Raw genomic sequence first — 14,227 nt, forward strand, 5'->3', positions numbered from 1 at the left:
ATATATTTCATGATATATTTATTTTAATATATTTAATATTTAACTGAAGGGCTGACTGCTTCTTGATTCTTAAGCTGGTTTCCTCTTCCCAAGACCTTGCCTATCCTGCTTCCCAAAAGTCTTCAACAGCAGTAAGCAATAGTTTTCTTCTGCCTTCTCTAGGGCACAAGTCTCTCACAGTCAGAGCTAAGGCTTTTATAGATATCTGCTTCCCCTGCAAATGGGCAAGTGTGCAAGATGATATAGACCAGAGTTCAAAATACACAAAGCTTCTAAAATAAAAATATTTACTAACTGCAGGAAAAATAAAATTAAGCAACGAATATCTCATCTGGCAAGATCAGGCGACAATGGCAGATGCCAATGTTTTAGAGAGAACTGTGATTCACACACAATGCTGGTCCATAAAATATAGTAACTGATCCTCTGCTTGTCCAATGAATCCTACTAGTTTTTATTTTTAGTGTGATGCTTGATAATAAGAACAAAAGGCATTTCTAAATGCTGAAGGTGATCTATTAGCACAAAACAGTGTGTAACTATATTATCAGACCCCTGAATTATAAGCCAGGACCTGTAACCTAGGTGCTGTATAAAAACGATGAAACGAAATAAATTACAGGATTATATGCAGAAGACAGATGTAAACATATGGATGACAAAGCACAGTCATAGAAATTTACTTTTCAGAGCAACACATGAAAGCACACCTTATAGGCAGGCCTTCTGGAGCACCTTGCTGTGTTAGGATTTCTTCTCCACGGGATGCTACTGACCGAAGCAGGTTCTTCTGCTCTTCTAACTCTTGTTCCAGCTCCTAGTATAACAAGTTACAACAACCAGAACAAATCTCAGAGTGTTTTTGCCTTGGAAGGATATGTCTGCACTGCATAACTGCCATGCAAAGTTAGCCTAGCTATTTCTGATATGGATTACTTGAACACAAAGAGCAGTGCAAAATCTCCACCTGGGGACATCCAGGGACACAGAAAAACATAACACATAAACCGAATTGCTGAATTAATTCACTAATGCAATGCAATTTTTGGAATCCGTCCTAGTGAGGGTATCGGTGTATCGTGCAACAAAATATACCATGTAATGTGTGTATCTTTGCTTCCATAAAGGCAACACTGATTATTATTGTGAATATTACCATCTATCCTTAGAGCAACTTAAAGGGTTGACTCAATTTTATTCTACTAACAGACAAAGGTGGGTACAGAATGACTGAGTGAATTGACCAGGGTCGCCCAGGAATTCTGGTCTGCCTGGCTGTTACAAATATAATACAGTGAGCTCAGATATATCATTACAAAAGCACTCACTAAGAAACAGTGTAAAAATTAAAATTTCAGTGAAAATATTAAGAAGAATGGCTAAGCTATAGTACTAAGCACAATCTAAAGGTGGGAGTAAAGAAATGCAAAACACCAACTTTCTGTTGCTGTAGGGTACTCTGCTGTTGCTGTGAGCGAGTAGTTCTTGCTTGTGCCAGCCATTCTTGGACACTGGGGCTTTGTGAGGAAATGAAGTCCAGATCACTCTCCTCCTTTTCTTGTAATGATCCCTGCATTAAGAAAGAGGAATAAAGGTTTAAAAAAAAATCTCTTACATTGGTAGATTGCTGGCAGGTCCAGCTCAACTACTCAAAATCACATGCAGTGCCATGTTTCACCCCTCAAGCTGCAGGTTCATGTAAATTCTGAAGTAAGCAATGACTTTAGATTTCTGACTTCTACTGGTTTTTGGTTACCAGCAAGGAAGCATCCTTAAAAGTGTCAAACTAAACATGCACCACTGCACTTAGCATAACCAGAGACCAGAGGTTAGAGACCATGGACTAATATGTTTCTGAAGACTGTTTTGTTTCTCCCAAAAATCAGCCTTGATCTGTAATGGAGGGTACAGCTTTAACTGGCAATGCAGGGAATCAGTGGTATATTTCTGCCAGGTTTTTAGTCTAATTGAAGCCAATATTTTGTCTAACTGAAAAGGAGAGAATGCTGGCTGTCATTATGGTCAAAATTTATTAGCAATAAGTACAGAACTCTATCCACGGCTGGAAGAAACACAGTCAGTTAACAGCAGATTATATGATATGAACAGTAGAGGCAGCAAGACAGACCAAACCACAGAATGTTAGAACAGCATAGCAAAAGCAACAGCTCCTTCAATTCATACTTCTATCATTATGTTTTCCCAACATGAGTGATTAGACTGGCTTTCTGCATAAGCAAAGCAAAAAAGAGCAAATGACTTAATAGCTCCAGAAATTGCTTATCAACTTCTTGACTTCCAAAATCCATGCTGCCTGTAAGTTTAAATAATTTTAGCAGCCAATGTATTCCAATGTAGGAATACTAACATGCTTAGCCTAATGTTAAAGACAGACTTGTAAGTCTGGCTACCAAGATCTACACATCTCTCTGAATTAATTTAATACCACTTGCAGTCATATGATGACTGTAGAGTTTGAATTTTTTTTTTTAAACCGTCAAGATCTAAAGCTGGGGTTAATTCCTCTCCCATCTTGTCTATATATTTCAATTTTGTAGCATTCATATTTTATCCATTATTCAGCTCTGATTCTAAATAGATTAAGGGTGCCAAATGGTTCAGACATTACAGAAGGTTCTCAAAAACAAAGTCACATTCCACCTTCCAGAGGACCTTTGTCTCAAATCAGAGACCAGCAGGGTTGAGGGTGGTTGAGGAAATACCTCTTGCCTCACCTGGTGCTTCTTGTGCTAACAACTGGGGTGCACGCTTGCACCAGCCACTGAAACAGCAAAGTTTTGCTAAGTAGTAGAAGTTAGGTGGAAGAGTTCAATTTTGAGAGATCATGAGTTGAAAGGACTGATTACTGTTAGAGGATATAAACTGTAAGAGGAGCAAGACAAGCAAGTAGGCATCTGGAACTAGAAAGAACCATTAGCCCCTGCTCTATGAAACAAATTTGTTTTACTAAGGATTCAGTTCACAAGTAAACTGTGATACTATGGAGGAATACATTTCTAGAAAAGCTGATGTAGTTGGAGTGTGAACAATGTCATTATAGAATACCATATTGGGCAAAGAAAATATTATGTGACAGGTAAAAGGGGCCAGGAATTTTATTTTTTTTCTATTAAAAATTGGAAAATAGACAATCTTTCTGTAAACTCTGGGGGAAAAATACCTGCTTCATTTCATATACTCTAGAGATCATAGCTGTTCAACTTGTAAATTCCTTTAGAGGACAGTATCTAGTTCTTCACTACATTTGGGCAGGCTGGTTAATTTCAGTTAGACTTCGAGTGTCTTTTTCTCTGGAAAGAGGATTGAGAAGGTATAATTTTGGAATTATACTAAGATAAATAAATAGTAGTCTCACAGTTCGTGCAATAGCAAAGCGTGTAAAAGGGACTGTGGCATTTATGCATACTTTTTAGATCAAAAGTATTTGTGAACCAGACTTTATCATTCTCAAATCACAGAATATAACTGAAAAAATACATCTGCATTTGCATTTGAATTCTGTCTGAGGGAGCTGTATTACATTTCCTTCAAATAGCCAGGGAAATATATGCATGAACCTGTCATTCCTGTGGTCTATCCACTTGAGCACAGAAATAAATAGAAAATCCCTGAAGATGGTAATGAAACCCATCTTTCAAAGAATTTCAGAATTACACAAATGAAGCATATTTTTTCTGGTGAAACTGAAGTCATTCCTGTCACACACATCCTTTGTAATAGAAAGCAAAGAAACACTTTCTGTCTGGCTATTTACTGCAGATTCCATTCTGCTTTGTTTTCTTAAGGAGTCTATTCAGTTTTATTGCCCCTAAATCAGACAATAAACAGTAACAAGGTGGTATTTTGTGCTCAAAAAATGCTACATTTGGAGACAGTATAGTCTGGAACTCTCCTGATCCAGCATGTTTCCAATTAGTTTCACTGCTTTGTTTTATGAATGAAGGAGTTGGTCTTCAAGTCACTTTTTCCGTATTATTAGTGACATTCATTAACTAAGATCAGAAACAAAACAAATTGCTGCAAGGAAGTCACAGAATCTCACACTGACTCCTAAAAAGCTTTACATCACAGGAATAACAGATATGCTGAAATATGCTTTAGGGAAAATATAGCTCAGCCTTTACAGAGCTCTCGGTTTTCCAGTGCAACTTGGGAAGATCTTTCCTTTTCTGGGTTTGGGCTGGTCTATGCCTCTGTACATCTGGAGACATGTTTTACATGCATGAACAACAGTGCTGTTAACTTGGAAAGTTTCTCAGGGTTCATATTGGCAGTGAATGGCGTTAGGGCATCTTTAGGCATCTGATGCTCTCAGCCTCAGTCCATAAGAAACACTTTATGCCTGACTGTTTGGAAAATGACATTATAGAACTCCTCATTTGAAAAAAGATTGCTCAGTGAAGATTAGAAGACGGCATACTGCCTGTGTTTATTTTCTTCCATGATCCATAACTGAACTCAAAGACTTAAAATTCATAAAAAACATGAGTCTTGCATTTATGCAACATCTTATATGATTCATATTCTACATCTTGAAATTATTTCATTTTTTTTACATATTAGAAAAAATCCAAAAATCACTTAGATAAGTTTAAGTAAACTAAATCACATCATTGCATTTCAAAATGTAGAGTATATTTTTAAATAAAGTAAAAGTCTGTGAGGCCTTTTCACTTCACAAGTAATATATCAGAACATAGTATCATGTGCCTATATTTGGTTGGTAAGACTTTTCATTTGCATAATCATGAGGTTTAATATGCAAGAATAACATCAAAGTCACTTCATCTTAGAGGCAACAGGAACAAATACCTGAGGTTTCCCTTTTTTCTTTTTAATTTTTTAATTTTTCTGAATCTATGTTAAGTTTTAAAGTTATGCAGATGCTTTGGACTAAAAATAGTTCTTAGCACATCAAATGACTTTTCAAGCTAACCTCTCAGTAGACTTTAATCTGCATTACAAGCTAGAAATCTTTGAAGCTTATCATGTTTAATTTGTACAGCAAAGCCCAGAAAAGAAGTAAAAGAAAAGGGGGGGAGAGAGTCACAGCAGGGCAAGCAAACTCAAAACCAGTCAGTCACTTTACATGGTTGGGTTTCTTGCATATATTCGGTTCTCCACATGCTAGTTTAACCTAAAGAATGACCAAAATCAACTGTTAAATACAAGGAATTAGTGGCAATAAGCCAGAGCATATGCAATCTAAAGGGACTGGGAACATGAATAGAGTATACCCAGCCCAAAGCTAATCATCTATCCACTTTATTATTGTCCTTTTGGTGAAGATAATGAGGTTAGGACAATTTTACCAAAAAGTGATGCTGTTTAACTTGAAAATTATCAACTAAAGATTTCTAGGCAGTTATTTATTTTGGAATATAATCCACTTACTAACTAAAGATTAATAACTCAAACTAAATCAGTGCAACAGGTTTACTCCTTTTCCCAGTTGCAGCAAACTGCTATGAAATCCCCAACCTCCTGCCCACTGCTTAGCCATTTGGAAAGAGCCACTTACCCGAATGTTGATCTGTTTGTCGTGCAGCACTCTCTGCAGCTCCAGAAGGCTGCCCTTCAGTGTCCTGAGCTTCACAGCCAGCTGCTCTGCCTCGTCCTTGGTGTGAGCCTTCCCCTCCATAAGCAAGTTCTCACTGTGCACGGACAACTCTGACAAGGCTACCACCTTCTGTTCTATTTCAACCAACATGTTCTGCAGCAGCAAAAACAAAGAACCAAATTCATACATTTTCCAGCACCTGTCACACTTTCTGGCAAGACGACCTATCTCAATGGCCTATCTCACCCGTTGCCAAACTAAGAACAAGTCAGATTATCATTGCTTTGCCTTCGAGTCCCATTCAGAGTCCTTTAGAATATGCTTGCAAATGTTTGCAATTGTCATTTCAATTTGCAATCTGTTTCAAAATAGGAAATTGAAAAGTTATTTGAAACAAATAATTTGTTGTAGAGAAGATGCTCTTTATTTGCACATTAAAGGTAAGGGTGGCTAAGATGCTAGACTGGCATTCATTAATGACAAGATACAAAGCACACAGCTAGTTACTTCTTTCCTCTTCTTTCATTTACATGTAGTGTAATGCTTCCTACCTCCTCCTATGTGTTGCTCTGGCTGCGTTGATAAGCTTCTCTTCCCACTATTTGCTCTTTCTGATTGGTGCATGATGGACTTAAGGATTTCTGTATAATCCTCTTTAGTCTAAAGAGAGACTTAAAGTGACAAATCTCTGGCATGTTTATTCTCAAAAGCTACTTTCCTGACATTCCATTAACCATTCATGTATTAGACACACAGGGCATATTTTCATCTTCCAAACTCAACACTCATACAAGCCTTGCTCAAATACCTAGCCTGACATTAAATGCTTTTGTTTCCATAGCAACTGTCAAGTATGAACTTACAAATATTTCTCTTGAAGGAATGTGTGCAGGATAAGATGGGCTAAAATGTGGAAAAAATACAGGACTCTATATAAAACTTAATGCATCAAGAATTTAAGAACCATCAAAAGAACTGCAGTATTAACTTTTCCACAAAGTTAACTGTTCTTTTTGAGTTTCCTACAAATTACAATTTGTAAAAATACTGCTTTGTTTAAGTTCACAGGGCTTATCTATGTACAATTAACAGCTCCCAAGGATGGGTGATGAAAGAACTCTTGAGACTGAGCAGACTGAAAATTTCAATAATGAGACACTGTCAATGAAAATTTAACTCGATGTTTAATCCATCAGACTTATATGAAATGTAACTCCCATTTATCCTAAAATAGTTAAGATCCTCATTTTTTTAATATGAAAAGGGATCTTTTGTCCATCTGTCTCTTGTCTCTCTTGTAATTTTAATTATAATGATCATACAGTTCTAAACTGTCATTGAAAAATGGAAAACTCCCACTAATTTGAGAATCTGGATGTTATGACTGATCCAAGTTTATTAATAAAAGTATAAGCAATTACTCTTTTCACAGCAACCTGTTTTTCCCTGCATATTTTGGTATTCTGAGTTGATTAATATTAAAGCCATAAAACCTGTAACTACTGATGAATATCCTTTACTTTTGCATGTGAGTAGGGATTATTCCTGAAGAAAACACAAATGGTATCCCAGGCACGACTGCTAATGTGAGTATGTTCTTGAGTTGAAAAAGGAGGAGTACATTGCTGGTGTTTTTATACCTATCAAGTGAGCTGTCAGCAACTCCAGGTGGAGGGGGGCAAAAACATGAAGTGAAACAAACACAAGGCATTTAAAGCAAAACAAAACGACCTCTGAAAGATGTAGAACTTCAAATGTTCTTGCAGTCAGAATGTTTCATTTTCCTACTGCTATGTTAACATCTGCTTTCTACAGTCTCTAACAAGAAATTAAGAACAGGCTATATCGCATTTCACAAATCTTTGATGAAGACAACTGAGCATATACAAGGTGCTAAGGAGCACAGAAACTTCTCCACAAGTATGTTGGCTCATCCCACACAATAATGGTCATAACATTTTACCTGACAGTCTACCAGCTGTGCTTCCATATCCATAGGTTCCTCAGCAGTAACCAGAGAGGTGTCCAGCGTTGCTCGGGTATTGAGCAGCCAGTGGTCAAGCTCATCAGCTTCACAACGGTACCTTTGAAGAGCCTGCTCTTGACGCTGTTCTTCCAGCTGCTCGTTCAGTTTTTCCTAGAGGTACAATTTGCATTTTGCTTTTAAAAGAAATACACCACAACAGTCACTTCTAAATATTTTTCTCTCTGTCTTGCTCAACTCCTGTACAATGTGTTTAAGCCACAATAAGATCATTCTTATACAAAATATTATTGCTTTCACTCAATGAGTTTTTCTGAAGACTGAAATTCTGTTTCAGTTCAGTCACTGTATTTCTGTTTTCTTCAGTAGAACTCTGCTATTACAGCCTTTGAAAGGTGAGGTCTTTTCTGTCTTCTCTTGCTGCTCTCCTTTGGGTATCCCCCCACATTGATTCAGTTTGCTCAATTAGCATGGCACTGTTTGTTTAGGGAGAAAGATGCATGGCAACAGAGTTGGGAGTGGGCTGCAAGGAAAGGAGAGCAGCTTTGCCTTTTTTGGCAGCAGGTTGTTAGATAGCCTTACTGTCACTCAAGAGAGGCACAAGAGGGGTACTTCTAGGACCCACAGAGTACTGGTGGGCCTTTGGTATAGTCACAAGGGTAAAGAGAAGACTGAAGAGCTGTCTTCCTTCTCTGGCCTCTGAGATGATCCCTGTGCCACAGGGTGTGGAAGGACATTAAGCTCCAATGGCTGCAGCATCAGCATTGCAGCAACACAGACATCTTGGGTGCCTCCATTGCACAGGGAGTGATCAGCAAGTCTTGCTCACCCTCTAATTGTCCCATATGAATTTGAAAACTGTCTGAACAGCTGGGCCCAGAGGGTGGTGGCACAAAGTCTAGGGAGTGGCCAGTAATGAACCTCAGCAAGTTTGCTGATGATACAGAATGGGAGGAGTGGCTGATACACAGTGGACTGCTCTGCCATCTAGATGGACCCAGAAAAGCTGAAGAAATAAGCTGACAGGAACAAAGAGAAGTGTGAAGCCCTGCACCTGGAGAGGAACAACCCCAGGCACCAGTACATGCTGGTGGTTGACCAGATGGAAAACAACTTGACAGAAAAGGATGCAGGGGTCCTAGTGGACACCAAGTTGAACATGAGCCAGCAATGGATGCTTGTAGCAACGAAGGTTAGTGGTGTCTGGGGCTGCATTTGGAGTGTTCCCACCAGGATAAGGGAGATGATCCTGCCCCTTTGCTTAACACTGGTGGGTTCACACCTGAAGTACCATGTCCTGTTCTAGGTTCCCCAATACAAGAGAGATATGGAGCCCTGGTGAGAGTAGAAGGGATTTGGGGAATATGAAAGAGAATAGGATGGACAGAGGATACTTAGATATATGAGGTAACCTGGAACCTTAAGCATGCTGCCAATATTATGGAACAAGGGGAAAAAAATTGTATTGGATGTGGCTGTTGTCATGGGTTAACCCCAGCCAGCAGCCAAGAACTATGCAGCCAGTCACACTCCCTGCTCCCCCACTCCCTCCCCAACCTGGAGGAATGGGGAGGAGAAAATAAAATAAAATATGTAGGTTGAGATAAGAACAGTTTAATAATAAAAAGCAGAATGAGCTAAAATGCTAATGGATAATAAAAAGAAAGTGAAAGGGAAAAAAAATCAAAAAAACAAAATCAGTGATGTACAATACAATTGCTCACCACCCACAGACTGGCACAACCCACTTCCTCCCCCTGGATCACCCCCTTCCTGCTTATATACCGGGCATGACACTCTGTGGTGTGGAATATCCCTTTGGTTAGTTCAGGTCACCTGTCCTGGCTATGCTCCCTCCCAGTTTCTCTTGTGTACCTTCTCACTGGCACAGCACAAGACACAAGAAAGAAAATGTCCTTGATTTAAGACAAACACAACTTAGCAGAAACCAACACATCAATGTCCTATCAACAGTATTCTGACTCTGAATCCAAACACCACACTGTTTCAGCTACTGAGAAGAAAAAAATAAACTCCATCCCAGCTGAAACCAGCACAGGCTGGGATGGAATTAATTTCATTGCAGTCTGTACAGTGCTTTGCAGCTGTGGTTAAGACTGTGCTGATAACACAGCAATGTTTTGGCTACTGCTGAACAGTGTTAGCACAGCATTAAGGCTTTCTTTTTAACTGCCCCTCACACAAGACAGTAGGTTGGGAGTAGGCAAAAGGTTGGGAGAGGACATGGCAAGGACAATGGACCTGAACTGACCAATATGAGAACATGCTCAGCAATAAAAGCTTGGGGAAAGGGACGGGGCACTTGTGGTTATGGTGTTTGTCTTCCCATGCAACTGTTACAAATGCTGAGCTTTCCAGGAAAGTAGCTAAACATCTGCCAGCTGATGGGATAGGAGTGGATAAATTCCTCATTTTCCCTTGCCGCAATGCACAGCTTTTCCTTACTCTGTTTTAAGCTGTCATTATCTTGATCCATGAGTCTTTTTGTCTGCCTTGTATTTTTAACCCATGTCACAGGAGAGGGGAGTGGGTGTTTGGCTGCTGGCAGGGTCAACCTACAACACTTTGCAAGGAAATTCAGACCCGAATGCTCAGGGAAAATTCCTCACACAGGGAATTGTTTGCACAGCTTTTCTGAATGCCCAGTTTTAATAGGAAAATTAAAAATTGTGTGTTAGAATAATTTAAAGAATAATGATAGCTGTTAAGAGTCTCAAATAATCCAGAGCTGAATAGTTCTCAAACTCTAGTTACTTAAATTAGGTCCACAGAAAGAACAATATTGCCAGTCCACACCCTCAACAGCAAAATATTTTCATTACCTGTTCTACCTTTATTTCTACATTTACTTTCCTGTGGTGTTCTGGAAGATTTTATCTGTGAAATCAGAGCTATAAAGTACAGAGGTTAAATTACTGAATATTGTCTACATACCATACATATGTCTTAGACAGGATTATTAGTGGATACTTGTGGTATTGCATCGAAGTGATGGTCAGAATCCTAACCATAGTTAAGAGTAATATATTTGACTTATGCTTTATCTTGAAATTATTAGTTAACATCTACCCCTAAAAACTATAAAGAAGTTTGTTTGATCCTGTATGGGATGGACAATAAACACTGAGATCCCTATTCTACTTCCAGCCCCTTATTTTTACCTAAAGGCCATTTTTCTTCTGAGAAGGAAAAACTTAGTGCATTGCTCTTAAGACTTTTCTAATGATCTGTTCACTGCCACAGGTGACTGCACAGAACTAAAGTAGCTGAAGCACCCTGAGACTCTCCTGTAATCCAGTGTCTTAGTTTAACCCTAGCTGACAACTAAGCCCCATGGCTTAGATCCACAGAGCCAATTCTACTCTGTCTCTCTGAATCATGAAGGCAGTAGATGCTGTGTTTGTGAACTCATTGTTGCAGTTCTTAGCAGTACAGTAGTAAAGCTGTCCTGCAATTTTCAAAGGAACCAAACTGTAACTGGCTTTAGCATGACTGCATTTTCTCACCTGTGCAATATATGCAGCAACATTACTATATGTAAAGGACTTTTTAATAAATACCTTGGTATTCAATGATTTTTGGTAAAGCTGGTAGGCAAAGAAATAAAAAGGTGCATCTTCTGGGATAAAAGTTTGCATGCAAATCACTGGGAAGATGACTGTAGACAACAATGCAACTATTTGGAAGAGGTGTTATTTCTTGTTTTAAGCTTCCCCTCTTCTCTTGTCTCCCAGATTGGACAGGTGACTCCTTGAAAGTTTACTGTAGATAACATGATTTTAATATCTGCACTCCATTTCTAGATATACATATATATAAACATCTATTTGTTACCAAATTCCTTCTGGCTACTTACCACTTAGCTTTAAGATGAGGGGCTTGGTAAAAAATAACAATAATTTATTAGTGAAAGGAATTGTGAGAAATGAGCAGAACTGAAAACGACTTTTTCAAGTTACTAAGGACATTGGTGAGGTTTTTTCTTGTACCTCTAATAGTTGCCTTTTTCCTGAAGCCTTCATTCGAATCGTGGCCATTCGTTCTGCCAAGACAGTGAGAGTGGACTGCAAGGCCATCTGATCAGCAGCTTCTGCATCCAGTGGTTCTGAAACCAGCTCCTGGGCTAATGATGTCTGAAGCTCAGTGATTTCTTCTTGCAACATTAAAATCTCATCCATCAAAGCCTATTCAGAAATTAGAGCAGAGAAAAGTATTTGTTTCATTTATCAGAGAGAAGAAAGTGTATCAGGAGGCATAGACAATATAAATATTCAAGATGCTTATCCCAAGGGAGCATGAGGAACACAGAGTAGTGCAGTGTATCCCTACCCATTTGGCATAGACAAAATTCCGAAGGACTGAGTACTGCTTTTAGATGTGTAAGCTAGGATCATGTATCTGATAACTTAAATATGGATTTAATTACTTAACTAGAATTTCAAACATATCATGAGAATAAATGCTTTTGGAAATGTTATACATACAGATTTATTCTTCCAACAAATTGTCCACAAGGCATTCTAGCGGACACAGTAAAGACAATGAGCAAGTAAGTGTGTGTGTGTTTGTGGGAGAAAAATAGGGGTATGAGTTAGCTTCCAGCCTGTATTTTACTCACTGGACAAAGAATATCCAGCAATGTAAGCAAATATTCTGGGATTTACTCCATCCGGTAAAAGAAGTGCCTACTATTGTTCTTACCCTATCAAAGAGTTTTCAAAACACTTAGAAAAGGACACTGCACTGACAATACCTTTGAGCAGATACTTTATGTTCATATGTGACAGTATATACACACTGGATGCACAGGACATCACACTGCTACAAAAGTCAAACATTGTCCTTTTCAGGACATGGGAGTTCCTACTGAAATGAGAATTGGCTCCATGAGATAGATTCAAGTTACCAGATAGAAGGTTTAGATGATTACAACTTGTACATATGTCAGATTGTTTATTTGATAAAGTAGTCTCTTATTATCCACAGCATTATTTCTCAAGACTTCTCTTGAGAGGGAATTTGTGTGTTGGTTTGTTTGTTTTGTTTAACAAGACAAAGATTGTATTTTGATCAATTTACAATGGATTATGATCTCTGTAAATCTGGAAACATTACAAATACTGTTCAGCACTGATGTTTTTGTATATGTAGGTGTCACTGAACACAATCTTGGGAGAAAGATTTTGCTGAAAATTTCAATTGGACAAATTCTTATGATCCATTCTACTTTTTTTTAAAGGCTCCTTATTAAAAGAATCCCCACTACACCACCTTTAGCACATCAGGAAACTCAGAAAGGCAAGACATACAGTTAACAGAGAAGGTTCATACAACTGATGTATGTATTTGAGGCATCCAGCCATGAAGAATGTTACTGTCTAAAAACACAGAACGAAGGACATGCAGATAATGCATGTTCTCCCTCTATTTCTCACATACAAGTTTTACCTGATGTTCAGCCATCTGGCTCTCTGGGCTTTTGGCTGGTTCCAAACTCTCATTTAGTTTGATCTCAGTGGTCTCCATTTTTGTGGATATAGATTGGAGTGTGTCTTGATACTTCTGTTGACGTTCAAGAGCTTCATAGAGTGTGCGCTGCTTTTCACTGATCTGCAGAAGAATGGAAGGTATAAATTCTGAGCCCTGATTCAGGATTTGCTCTTCCATCTGCTTCACGTATCCCTAGGCTTAAGAGACTAAAGCAAAAATCTTGCAAAAAGTTTTCAAAAGTAAAAATTATAAAGCAAAACAACCATAATAAAAATATATATGTTTAAATATCATCAATTTCTAGGGTTTGTTGCTGAAAAAAATGGACTTTAATGAAGTAGGGAAAACCTAGGCATATTCTCCAGCCTTAGATTTTACACATTCAGACAAAGACGTGCACAATTTGCTAGACACAGAGTGCTTAATACCCTGCAATGGCTACTGTGCCTCTGCAAGGAATTACAATGTGTAGCATGTGATCAAGACTTTAGACCATTTTCAGACATCACTGAATGATTATGCTGCACTAACCATGTGTTAAATGGACCCGGTATTTGGAGAAAGTGGATTCTTGGGCCTTTTTTGCCAACTCATCCAGCATGAGTGGATATGGAATATAGTTACGGAATATAGTCTGACAACAGCCAGTATTTCTAGAGGCAACTATCAGCTCTTGTTTTTTCTAAATGGAGGTCCATTCTGCACAGGCTTTCAAATAAAGAACAAAAAATAATACAATATCATAACTAACCATTCTTGCTACCACATGAAAACCAAGAATTGCAGAGAAGAATATTAGCTGAGCCAGTTCTTTGAATTTTATTCCTTGCAAGTTAGCCAATTATTTTGAACCCTCTAGATTAAAACTTACCACATTTTTCAGTGTTTCCCAGGAACGCTGCAAATCATCCAATTTGGCACTGGCAGCTGATTCTAAGCCTGGTTCGTAAAACTCCTGGGTGGCTGAGGTGCTGGGTTGAATTTTAGCAGCTTCTGTCTGCAACTGTTCAGCAGATAAGGCTTGGTAATAAGCAATGTCCTACAAGCACGAAGTACATTATTGCACTTTCAAAACAAAAGATACTACATGCTATTCCCACCCTTCCATAATGCACCATTGCATATGTCCATTAAAATAAAGCTCACAAAAC

The 14,227-nt window shown here is 38.5% G+C and overlaps 1 protein-coding gene across 1 annotated transcript in view; it reads right to left on the bottom strand.

Moving 5' to 3' along the window:
• Positions 1–710: 710 nt before the first annotated feature.
• Positions 711–14,227, bottom strand: part of LOC103796993 (nesprin-1-like) — a gene marked incomplete at both ends in the record, with an annotated part of 72,858 nt that continues 59,341 nt past the window's right edge. Inside the window, 7 exons of the mRNA XM_009069185.1 lie at positions 711–817; positions 1,439–1,570; positions 5,543–5,734; positions 7,545–7,718; positions 11,576–11,770; positions 13,035–13,196; positions 13,948–14,115. Of these exons, the coding sequence (XP_009067433.1) occupies positions 711–817; positions 1,439–1,570; positions 5,543–5,734; positions 7,545–7,718; positions 11,576–11,770; positions 13,035–13,196; positions 13,948–14,115 (1,130 nt within the window). The remainder of the gene's footprint in view (positions 818–1,438; positions 1,571–5,542; positions 5,735–7,544; positions 7,719–11,575; positions 11,771–13,034; positions 13,197–13,947; positions 14,116–14,227) is intronic.

Source organism: Acanthisitta chloris, unplaced genomic scaffold (assembly GCF_000695815.1).
Source record: "Acanthisitta chloris isolate BGI_N310 unplaced genomic scaffold, ASM69581v1 scaffold14162, whole genome shotgun sequence".
In the NCBI taxonomy this organism is placed as follows: domain Eukaryota; kingdom Metazoa; phylum Chordata; class Aves; order Passeriformes; family Acanthisittidae; genus Acanthisitta; species Acanthisitta chloris.